Here is a 12,058-nt window from a genome sequence, read left to right on the forward strand (position 1 = left end):
GATCGACAGGAATAATGTTTAATGTGATAAGCGACTGCGCCATGTATAAAAGTTATTTGATGACAAAATAAATAATTAAAATTTTAAACAACAAATACGAACAATTATATATATAGATATATATTTAATGAATAAGGAAAGTAGGATTACTTGAGATAAATATTTGAAACAGTTGTAAAATATTAAACTGATATTAATTATTGATTAATTAAAAGAAAATAATGTATTTAAGTAAAAAAAGATAAATTTTTTTGAAAAAATTAACAATCGATTGTGAATAAAATTTAAAAGTTACTATGATTTTATTATTTAAATTATCCAATACATTCATTTTTATTGTTGCATTTAAATTTTGACTGGTTTAAATTCCCGCCAGGCATTCGAATTTTCGAGCATGCGCAGTATCCTGTGAAAATGGTGGCCCGCGCGTTTAATTATTTCCAATCTTTTTAAATTCACTAACAATTTATTAAATTGTAAATTATAATCATAAATTTATTTGAATAAATAATGATACTGCTGTCATTAGAAACCGCGGGAATTTACAATACGTCATAAATTATTAATAATTGTCAATGAAGCAACTGATGATCAGATGCTAACCTGAAAGTGTCAAAAAAGAATTTAAATTTATTTAAAATAATTAAGCAACTAAATTGTTTTTTGTCCATGTCCTAGTGATGTGTAAAAAAAAATTACTACGATTGTGAATTAAAAAATTATCGTAATTGGAATGATCGAGTTGGCAGTGAGTAAATTGAATTTGTCATCATCGTCAGCAAGGCCACAATGTCAAAACGTTTTGGAAAGACAAATAGCTCTGAAAATGCCAAAAGACCAAGACTGGACATCACAGTTAGCAGTCAGACATCTAGAGAGCCATCAAACTCCGCTTATCGGGTCAATAATCCTGGAGTATCTAGTTCATCTAGTTCTTCAAAGCCATCTGTAGTCGACCAAGATGTTGATGAATGGGGTGAAGACCCTGCTGAAGATTTTCTTGAAAATCTCGACATGATCGTATCACAAGCATCCCAAGATGTCAATACGTCAGTGATTAGTATAAATCCCTCTCAAATGAAACCATTCGAATCCACCAGGTCGAGTTATCAACCGTCAGTGTCACGGTCTCAGCATGAAACTATACCACAGCCGTCAACCTCACGAGCTTATTACCAAGACACTAGACGCGTCCAGTCGTCTCAGATTTTGTCGGCATCTAAAAACTTCCGTGTTCAGCCTTCGCATACACTCGGGCCATCGAGTAACTTGAGTACAATCGCCGAGACACCTTCAGCTGATGATTTCCACGAAAATCTTTTGGCAAACAATCGCCTGAACTCAACATTCCAGCCAAAAAATGTCGTCGTAGATCCCGACGAAGAGGTTCTCAGGAAACTAGAGAAATTGGAGAATGAAAACAAAAAACTTCTAGACGATTTGAGGATCAAGGAAGGCGAGTCCGTTTATTTGAGACAGCAGCTGAATAGAGCCCAGAGTAGAAACACTCAGCTGATGCTGGACAAAGAGCGCGCAATTGAAGAACAAGCGAATCAGTATCAAACCCAGGTCAGTGATTTAAACAAAACAAATGCGCGACTCGTCACCGAACTCGAGTTCAAAGATCTGGAGATTAAAAAAACGACCGATAAATTCAAAAAAATTTGTAGCAATCAACCGCCGCAGAGCGTTCTCGCCAAAACTCCATCATCTGCAAGAAAAAAAACAACTCAGGCGACTCAAGCGTTTTTTGCAAGCAACAAATTGTACGAACTAAAGACTCGTATCGTTCTCTATCCTTTTGAGGAAATTCCACCGACGATTTTCCTGTCACCGCTGCCAGAAAAACCAATTGTTGATATTCAAATTGTCGACAGAAGTGGAAAACGTAATTTGCCAATACTCCAAGATGAAAAAACACTGAGGATTTTTGAAAATCCCCAGATTGTCAAGCCCATGGTCACAGTCATCAACAATAAGAATTTGAATGTTGAATTTTTGCATGCAGATATTGCTAAGATTATTAAAATAACTCATGAGGAAATAAATTCACGTGATGTCATTTTAATTATTAATAAGGTAACCATAAATAATAATAATTATTAAGTATATAGTAATTAATATTTTTTTTTTTTTTAAGATTGTAGCGACAACAAGAGAATTAATGATAAATATATTAACAGTATTGCAGTCAATAAAACTGGCAATGAACAATGACGACATACGTGACATGAATGATATATATTTATCAAAATTCTATGACATTGAAGTGAACAATCATCAGACACTGTGCGACGCGACCGAGTGGCATGACAAAGAGCGCGGAGTCGAAGCTCGAAGATGTCTGGGTCTACTGGTAACCATTTCCGAGAAATCAATTTATTTATCAGGATACATTGCAGGTGCCAGTCAACTGAGCACTCAAAACGACCCCGAGTACTCGCGTTACATCAAGCAAATGACTCGGTACAGGGAGTGGTCCAGGCAGGAACACGCCTACGAGATGCTGGAGCTATTTAACGAACTAGCTACGGCAATACATTCAGTGAGACGGTCTTACCAGTTCACTGGTCTGATCTGTGGTATCGTCAAACTGATCTCCAACGTCCAGTCAACATGTGGAATAACTGACGAGCGAGCTTTGGCTTTAGTCGGTAACATTTTAAAAGAACTGGTCTTTAGTCGCCCGCTGCTCAAGAGTCTGATTGTTATGACCGATATGATGCAGAGTTTCAACAAGAACGAGTTCTTCATCAATCGGCTCATCAGGTACCACCAAGGGAACGAGATGCAGCTGTTCAATGACATCAACAGCTTCGACGATGATGACTGTGTTCTGGAGATTTATTTGAAGCAATTGCGCAGTTTTACGCTCAACAATGTTAACAAAGTAAACGTCATGTACGGACTTGTTGTGTTTGCTGACGTCGCTTTGAGAGTCGGGTGTCTCAAACTGGCTAAAGAAAAAAACCCAAGTAATCGATGTTGCAAAGCGCTTTATGAATTTATTATACATAATTTGCATCGCTGTGCGACTATTGATACTGATGATCTTAGAGAGGAATTTGTTAATAATAGAACTGCAAATTATTTTAGTAATAATGCCAGTAACAATAGTTTGAAATGGTGTAAAGGAAAAATAGATGGTTACTATTGGATTAAATTTAAAAATAAATTTTTTAATTTACTCAAAATAGGAATTAGATTTTTAACATTTTTCGCTCATTGGGATGCTGAATTTTTTGTTAATTCACCAGAAGATATTGATATTTCTATTTTTTTATTTATGGGAAATATTACTCGAGTCAAAGATTTGGTTTTAAATAAAATTGATCGTAAGTTTATTTAATTAATTAAAAGTGTCAATAATTGAGTCTTTTATTTTAATTAATTAATAAATTTTTTTTTTTTTTAGTTGAAGCACTGGAACTAATGAAATCAAAATTTTCCTTTGAAAAAGACAGTACGAGTAAATTAGAACCCGAGACACCGCAGTGCAAGAAATTATTTTCAGTTAAAAGTATTTTAATTGAGGAGACGGGTCCAGTTAATGATGATAGCGAAGGAATATCATTTGAGCGGAGGGACAAATACAAGCAGATGATTGATATGTTTAAATCATCATTACAATTATAGTATTCAATTAAATTGTAATTAATGCCCTCAGTATTACATTTTAATTGTTAAATAATTTTTAATTTGTAATTGTTTTTGCGGATCTACTTATTGTGCCGATTATAAAATTCATAGTGCCTTAATTTATTATTATTATTATTATTATTATTATTATTATTATTATTATTATTATAATTAATTATTATTATTTATTATTACTAAAGCAGTACAAATGTTTTATACCAACAAATGTAAATATAGATTAACTTTTTGTAATAAATAATTTTTTAAATGATATTTTATTAAAATTAGTTTTATATTTACAATAAATAAAAAGTATTTTATAAAATCTAATCACTCAGTTCTTCTTCATCACTAAAATAATTATTTTTTTTAAACCTTTTGGGTTTTGAATTCAATTCATGTTCTGGGTCATTGTATTGACCGGTTGCGACTTGGTATCGATATTTTTCTATTTCGTATTGCTCCTGTTCGTGTTTTATAGCCGCACTCAAACTTTCGATGTCTTGTTCCTCTACCTCTTGTTCTTCTTCATGGTCATGATAATTATCGTCGTGGTGAGGTCTCGCTTGTCTTGGATGCGAATCATCGTCTTCATCGGAGTCATAATAATTGTCTTGGTCAGTACTAGTGGGATTTTTATTTTTTTTACGTTTTATTTTTTTTGGTGGCGGGTCTCTGGGTCCCAGAGTATTTTGCTCGCATGCATAAGACAGGTGACCTGGTTCCCCACATTCCCAGCACTTTGATTTATCTGGATAGTCACGACGTCTTATGAACTCGGTGCTGCGGCCATTGTCGACAGCTATGGAGCTTTTTATCGTACGCCCGCCGATCTGAATTCATTTTCAAATGTCAGTTCCAACTGGACAGTAGTTATACTATATATTTAATTTATAAAAAAGTAAATTTATGTTACCTGAGTATTGTTTAAATTTTTAGCACAATTTTTAGCATCTTCACGAGTGAGAAATAATACAAATGCGACTCCTTTGCTGCGTCGCGTTGTTTTATCTTTGACAACTGTCACTCTACAAAAAATTATAATAAAAAATAATTCAAATTATCAATTATCAGAATTTAATTCAAAAACTTACTTGACAATTTTACCGTGTGATTCTAGTAACTGATAGATATCATTATTTGTCAGAGAAAATGGTAAATTTGATATATAAACAGTTGATTTACTTGGCGCCAATCCTCCGCTCATTTTAAATTATTTTTCTTAATTAAATAAATTTAATAAATTACTTCTTTCTTATGTGACATTTAATGAAAAGTGGACGTTTGTTTGCAAACTTGGATCAGCTGATCCGATAAAATTTCTATTATTAAAAATAAAAGTTGGAAACTCTCGAAATTACGTCACAGATGGCGACACCGCCCGCACGTTGAATTTTTTTTTTTGCGCGCCAAACTTACTTAACTTAAATTTCATCACAGAAAGACCGGAGAAATGGAGTTTTGAAGAAAAAATAACTTCAATTAACGCATATATGCATGTTTATATTAATGTTTTTTTTAAAGTAGAAAATTATTCAAAAGTTTATTTTAATATATTTATTTAAGTACAAATATTAATTGAAAAATATTAAAAGTATACAGTATTGATATAGCTGTTAAATATTAATCTACAAACTAAAAAAATAATTTTAAAAAACCCACTATTATCTAATATTAAAGTCCTTTACAAAAATATATTTAAAAAAAATTAATCTACGATACTTAATAAAATTAAATTTATGTACAAAATATTTTGTTTCGAGGCTATACTGCGTGATATTTAAAAAATAATATTAAATAATTTCCAAATGAACATGATGACAAAAAAACCCACGGCTATTTTGACTGTCTCGTGAATCCATCGCAGCCTTAAAATATAAAACAAATAATTAGAGGCTAATATTCATCAGTAATAGTAATAATTATTATTAATATTAACCTTTGTAATCTTTTCCTAGCAGACTCCAACGTGCTCATGTCTTCTTTGAACAAATATAATCTTACTCCCAGCATGTGATTTCTCAAGTAATGCTTCCAGTCAAATTTATCAAAAGTAAACTTCAAGCTCAATTTGTCTTTTGAATCAAGACGCAACCAAAGACGCTGAATATTATCATTTTTGAAATTCCAATTTTTCAAACTAAATGGCTGAATGACGTTCAAAAATCGATTGATTTTGCTTATGGATTTTACTACTCGTGGTTTGTGTCCCGTGCAGACAGCGACGATATCAACCAGTAGTGCAGGTAGCAGATGTAAAATAATATTCGCAAAAAAGTTTATCGTTTTATTTTGATAAGTGCTCATTGTTAAATACCAGACCGATTGTTTCAGTGGAAAGTCGCGTCCATATGTAAGACAATTGTCGATATAAAATCCCCAAGTTATTGGATTTTCGACTGTTGATATGTAATTGTATATTAACATATTCTCTCCACGCTTGTCTGGTTGCGTAGCTACATCCCAAGCACTTGCTAGGATTGCATTTACTGTGTAATCAACGGGTACCATGTTGGCATAAACATCACGATTTATGCGAATGCTACGTAAAAATCCGACAGCTGCTGCAGCTGCTACACCCATTGGTCCATAGTAATTGTCAATCCATCCAGGCAATGGATCATCAGCGCAAGATATTACTAAAAATTAATCAGATAATAATTTATAATTAAAAAAAAAACAAATTGATTAATTAAAAAGGACATGAAATTTTTAAATAGTTTTTTTTAATAAACTTGAATTTACATTACGAAATAATGAATTATCTAGCATCTGTTTCTGGAAAAAGAATATCTACGGATCTATTGACCATATCAAGAGTACCACGTTCTCTTAAAATACTTTTGACAACTTGACGTTTTATTTCCGAGGACTCGGACAGAGACTTGAGAGAATTTTGAGGACTCGGTGAGTCAATGGTAGTAATTATTTCTTGAGTTATAAATTCTTCATTGGAAATAATTGTTACCAGGGAAATAATACTGATAGTTTCTTCTAGGGGACGGTTTTCTTCGATGTCGTACTCGGGGTACATGGTCTCGGTGGGGCTGGATATAGAAGACTCAGAGCTTATGACGAACCCGATGGGCTGACAGACTGTGTACATAATGGCGAAGACGAAAAGTATCGCTTTTCCGATAATATTTAGGGCAAAGAGTCCTAAAGTTAAGACTATTTGATAGGCTAGAGTTAGTATTCCGGACACTAGGTACATTGCTATGGCCAAACACATTTTTTTTTAATTTTTAATTGAGTTATTTTATGACTGGAAATTTTGTGTCAAGTTTTACGGTTTGTTATTTATTTTTTTTGTGAAGTAGGTTAATATTGTTATTGTTTTTTTTTTACATCGGTAGTCACTTACTTATTGCAGGTCGAAATATTCCGATTGGCAAATCTTGTGATTTTTCACGGACAACATTTTCAGCAAGCGCTTTTGTGTATGTGTAAGTATTAGGCCATTTTTCTAAAAGTCTGAAATAAATTTAAATATTAATTAATTTTATTTTAATTAAAAATTTAACAAACAAAAAATTGTATACTGCCCAATTTGCCAAAAAAAAAAATTAAGAGGCTGTTTACTCTGCCCCCCCCCCCTTTTTTTTTCTTTTTTATTAATGTAAATAAATATTTAAAAAAAAAAAAATATTTACTTGGGTAATATGGCATTGACAGTTTCATCTGGCAAACTATTGACGATAACTCGTAAATCATCATACTTCAAAGGATGAGGATAGAATTGTTCATCAATAGTATCAAGATGGCAATTTGCATAGGCTGTTGACACATGAATCATCGCCTTGAATAAAAAAAATTAAAAATTATAAGTTTTAATGATCTTCATTATTGAGTAACTTTTTAAAAGTGTATTGACATCGCGACTATTGAAATTAGTTAAAAAATTGCAAACCCGTCCGAGTAGTTGAGCAAATAACTAGTGAAAAAAATATTAATAAATGGTAAAGGTAATTTTTTCAGGGCCACGGTTTCAAGCGGCGACAACAAAAAAATAATTACTATGCTCCACGTATCACATATATTTAAACGTACGCAAGGGATGACGCACAATATTTAAAACTCATGCAAATAATTAGCACCTTAGATTATTTTTAAGAAATTACCATAAAGCTTCAAGGTGAAGGCAAATATATCATGTCACGGTTAAAGATTGTGCAAATATTTCATTACACTTCACTATTTAATATTTTTTCTATTAATTTTTATTCATGGAACTTGTTTGTAACTTTTTGTTTTACTTTTTAATTATTCTCAGTAAGACTTTAACTGTTAGAAATACCTGACGCAAGTTTCTATTCATATACATGTATATTTTTATTTAAACAATTAATTTAATGGATAAAATAATTTTTTCATTGTCTTTTTTTTAACAGCTCTCACTTTTACATTACGTATACATTGTAACCATACACATGTATATGAAAACGTGTATCGTTTTATATTGGTGATGAAATTATATATGTATTTAGTTGATGCGGTCATCGGTTGGTAAGTATGAGAGAAATTTCGGCACTACGTGACCCCGATAAATGGGGGTTGATTATGAAATGCTATTACGTTCAAATATTTTTGTAATGCAACATTATAAATATATAATTATTATATTCTGTTACCTTTAAATTTTTTATTTCTTTACACAGATTAATAACAGCTAAAGTACCACCAGCATTAATTGTCGTTGCGACTTTAAGTTTTTCATCAAATTTAACAGTCGCCGCATTGTGAAAAACGACTGAAACTTCATCAATTATTTTTTTTCGGTCTTCTAACGTTAGTCCTAAATCGGGAAATGTACAATCGCCTGGAATAGCGACTATTTTATGACGTAATTTTGGTGAATCATTTTTCAATTGTTCAAAAATCTATAATTAATAAGTAATCATGAGTAATGATATTATTAAAAAATTAAGTATTTGATTATTATTATTATTATTATTGTTATATATTTACGGGCTCATTAAATATGTCTTCAACTCTGTCAATAATGTTACTTTTTTTTTTAGGTCGAATCAATATATAAATTGTTGATACTTCCGGACAAATTCTCAGTAGTTTCTCAATCATAGTTTTGCCGAGAAAGCCAGTGGCTCCTGAAAAATAATATTAATTTTATATATATATATATATAGATATTTTTTTATTTACACATGAATATTGTGGACCCATAGAGTAGTGAAAGTACTCAATGATTTCTCATCATAATGCCAACAATATCTATTTTATTATCCTGTCATAATGATTATTAGTATTATCTAACAATAACCTGTTATGAAGATATTTCGACCGGCGTAAAAATCTTGAATCGGAGTCCTCGTTATAACTTGCTCCATATTTATTGTATTCATAATATTGTTATTATTTTCATTTATATCATTTTCATAAACGTCTATCCCCTAGAAAATATAATTATATATTAGTATTATTATTATTATTTACATAACAACCTAAATAATTATTTAATATTATATTTAAATTATTACTTTGTATCATAAATAATATGTATAGTTTCTCTTATTTTATAAACGCGGAAGAATTTAAACAGTCTAGTATTTTTTATTTTATTTTTTTTTTTTTTTATACACAAATTACTTATAATTATTATTTAGATGTAAAGTAATAGCCAGTAATCATTCGATTTGTAACACAGAGACAAAAAAAAAAAATTAAAATTAAATTAAATAAATAAATGACCTCAATTACTGAATCGGATGCATCGGAATGTGCGACGTGAGTAAATTTATTGTTAGCCGACAGTGTCATAATTAAATATTTGAAATAATTATTAACTAATAATTACTGATGAATAATTAATAGTAATTTTGTAATTATTTTAATAGATAATAGATAAGAAAATACGAACCTCGTTCCCGTATCTGGAGACTTGATTTTCCAGCAGCATGATGCTAATCACTTGTACCACAAATTTAATGATAAAAAATGGAAAATAATCACAAGTAATTAACAAAAGTAATGATTTTTTATGTTAAATTTCATGAGGTTAAAAATAAAAATATTAAAAAATTAGCATTCGTTGATTATGAGGCACAAGAGAGAGTTTACTCTCCCTTTCAAATAATTTATTCAATAAAAAGTATCGGTTGTATACGTAAGAATATTACAAAAAGCACTTTTGTTTGATGATTACAGTGAATGAAAGGCCGTGGGCCATGCACGGGAATTAGAGGCTGGTACCAGGTTGAAGTTGGTTCGAGCACTGTGCCCGATTCTACTGCTGGGAATCCAAAGACTCGACTCAAAATTCGAACGTAAACGCCGCAGTAGTAGTAGGTGTCCCCCGACACTCACCTCAAATATAACTGGGACTCTCCTTGCACCTGACTCGTCGACTTTGACAGAATTACTACTCTATCAATAACATTTAAATACTGCTACCACCACAATTATTACTGCCACGATAATCATTGCGCTGATGATGACGATGATGATCTCGGTGATGACGATCGAGCATTACCAAGACCTTTGTTAACTTCTCAAGAAGTTGCTCGGGACACCCACGAGTCCACTCCCTTGTTTGACCAAACATTATTTAAATCTCACACAATATCTTTATTATATTCTATGAAACTCATGAATACCGGCTCCTTGTCATAAAAACAATTTTTTTTTTTTTTTTATTTTTATCTCAAGTCAATTAGTCAAGTTAAATATTTTTACTTGACGTTATTTGCCCACAATTATTTACATAAAAACTTACAAAAACATTTACTTGATGAATTTATTATTTTTAATTTTTTAAATAATTTGATTTAATTATAAAACACGTCACTGCGTAATTTTTAAGTCTGAAAGCTTTTAAAAAATATTTACCCAAGTATTTTATTGAGCAAATATAATTTAAAGATTTTAACGTCATTGTAATTTTTGATTTGAAAAATATTTAGCTGGCGGTTTATGTGGCTTAAAAAAAATAAGTAAATAAATAAAAGAAGTGAGAGAAAAGAACCTTGAACGTGAAAAAAAAATTTTTTTTAATCAATGGAATTTCTCAATCCATCAGTCGGGCAGATCTGGACAGCGTGGAGTAGTCTTTTGTGTTGAGTAGAGAGTTTACCCTGAATGACAATGAGAAACTTACGCCACGTGTTAGATCACGATGACATTATTATCCTTAACGATATCAAGACCGTAGTTTGCATGCCAGCCTCTACATGCACCACCTGGATTATTATCATTATTGTAATAATATTATTATAACATTTGTTGATATAATAGTTTATAATATATGAAGAATTGATGTCCGTTTGCTGGACATGAAACATTATGGGCTGCTACTCAACAACATAACAACGTGTGGCCTAAATTTATAAAGATTGCGTAATAACACACACAAAATAATACAACCCTGCTCAGTCCTTACATACACACAAATATAAATATATATTTATTGATGTGCCGATGGTGAATATGTTATACAATATTATATGAGTCGAGAAGAAAGACAAGTAAAGACGAGGCGACATTAACTGATGTAACAGCATAACCAACAGAGTATGGCCTAGAGAGGCGGATCCATAGATGTTTGGATATTATTTCGCAATGTGAAAGTTTAAAACGATCTCTGCAAGAAACGCACCAACTCTCTTCTCACTCTCCTTTATGTATTTTCTTTTTATTTCTTTTTTTTTTTTTTTTTTTTTTTTTTTTTTTTTTCATTACATTATACGTTATTTTATAAGCTAATTATTGTTACGCTGTAAAAAATTTGCAGATCAAATCCGGAGTGAATAGGAACCAGATGATTTTTATTTATTCAATCCTGAAATTCACTCCGGAGGGGAGTTTATTTCAAAATTGAAATTCCTGATGAAATTCAGATAAAATCTACGTCACTCCAAAATTAGTCTATTGAAAAAAACTCCATGGTATTCACTCCAAGTGCGAAGTCATTTTTTATAAAACTCCAGAACTCCGAATGATGAAGCGCGTATTTATCTGGCTCTTTTTATGTAAGTTTGTTTATTGTTAGTGAAATAATAACAGTAATGATTAAAAAAATAAACCGAGCGGGAGGTGGTCGGTGACTTGCTTTTTTCACTCGGACTCATTCATATTTTTACGGATCATAAATTGCTGACTTATTTGTTGTGAATAATAAAAAACTAGTATTGAGTTTGGTAAATATCTATTAATTCTATTACTTTCTCTATTTCAAAACCCGTGAGACATAATAATATTTAAGAAAAAGATATAAATAATTTTATTATTATGAGCCAGCTAAATCTGGAAATTTAAATTGAAATACTAAAGTAACACCATATTAGTATATACTGAGATCTTCAATAAGTTTCGTAGTTTTTATTTTAATTACAATAATATTTATGAGGATACGGAAAACTTTCTCTGTTTTGTTTAAATTTGTCGCTTAGTTATCACACACTCG

The 12,058-nt window shown here is 31.1% G+C and overlaps 3 protein-coding genes across 3 annotated transcripts; 1 reads left to right on the forward strand and 2 right to left on the reverse strand.

Moving 5' to 3' along the window:
* Positions 1–404: 404 nt before the first annotated feature.
* On the forward strand, positions 405–3,846 carry LOC103572793 (uncharacterized). Its single transcript, XM_008551571.2, has 3 exons — positions 405–2,079; positions 2,141–3,335; positions 3,416–3,846. Exons 1-3 carry the CDS (start codon positions 790–792, stop codon positions 3,634–3,636), a joined length of 2,706 nt encoding a protein of 901 aa, XP_008549793.1. The 5' UTR covers positions 405–789; the 3' UTR covers positions 3,637–3,846.
* Positions 3,847–3,895: 49 nt separating this feature from the next.
* Positions 3,896–4,953, reverse strand: LOC103572792 (zinc finger CCHC-type and RNA-binding motif-containing protein 1). The gene is made up of 3 exons (XM_008551570.2): positions 4,734–4,953; positions 4,556–4,667; positions 3,896–4,472 (listed from the first exon to the last, which is right to left on the reverse strand). Exons 1-3 carry the CDS (start codon positions 4,844–4,846, stop codon positions 3,966–3,968), a joined length of 732 nt encoding a protein of 243 aa, XP_008549792.1. The 5' UTR covers positions 4,847–4,953; the 3' UTR covers positions 3,896–3,965.
* Positions 4,954–5,230: 277 nt separating this feature from the next.
* LOC103572791 (fatty acyl-CoA reductase wat) lies at positions 5,231–10,022 on the reverse strand. The gene is made up of 8 exons (XM_008551569.2): positions 9,518–10,022; positions 8,921–9,050; positions 8,608–8,747; positions 8,271–8,519; positions 7,293–7,438; positions 7,004–7,113; positions 5,579–6,278; positions 5,231–5,507 (listed from the first exon to the last, which is right to left on the reverse strand). Exons 1-8 carry the CDS (start codon positions 9,554–9,556, stop codon positions 5,420–5,422), a joined length of 1,602 nt encoding a protein of 533 aa, XP_008549791.1. The 5' UTR covers positions 9,557–10,022; the 3' UTR covers positions 5,231–5,419.
* Positions 10,023–12,058: the final 2,036 nt, after the last annotated feature.

Source organism: Microplitis demolitor, chromosome 6 (genome assembly GCF_026212275.2).
Source record: "Microplitis demolitor isolate Queensland-Clemson2020A chromosome 6, iyMicDemo2.1a, whole genome shotgun sequence".
In the NCBI taxonomy this organism is placed as follows: domain Eukaryota; kingdom Metazoa; phylum Arthropoda; class Insecta; order Hymenoptera; family Braconidae; genus Microplitis; species Microplitis demolitor.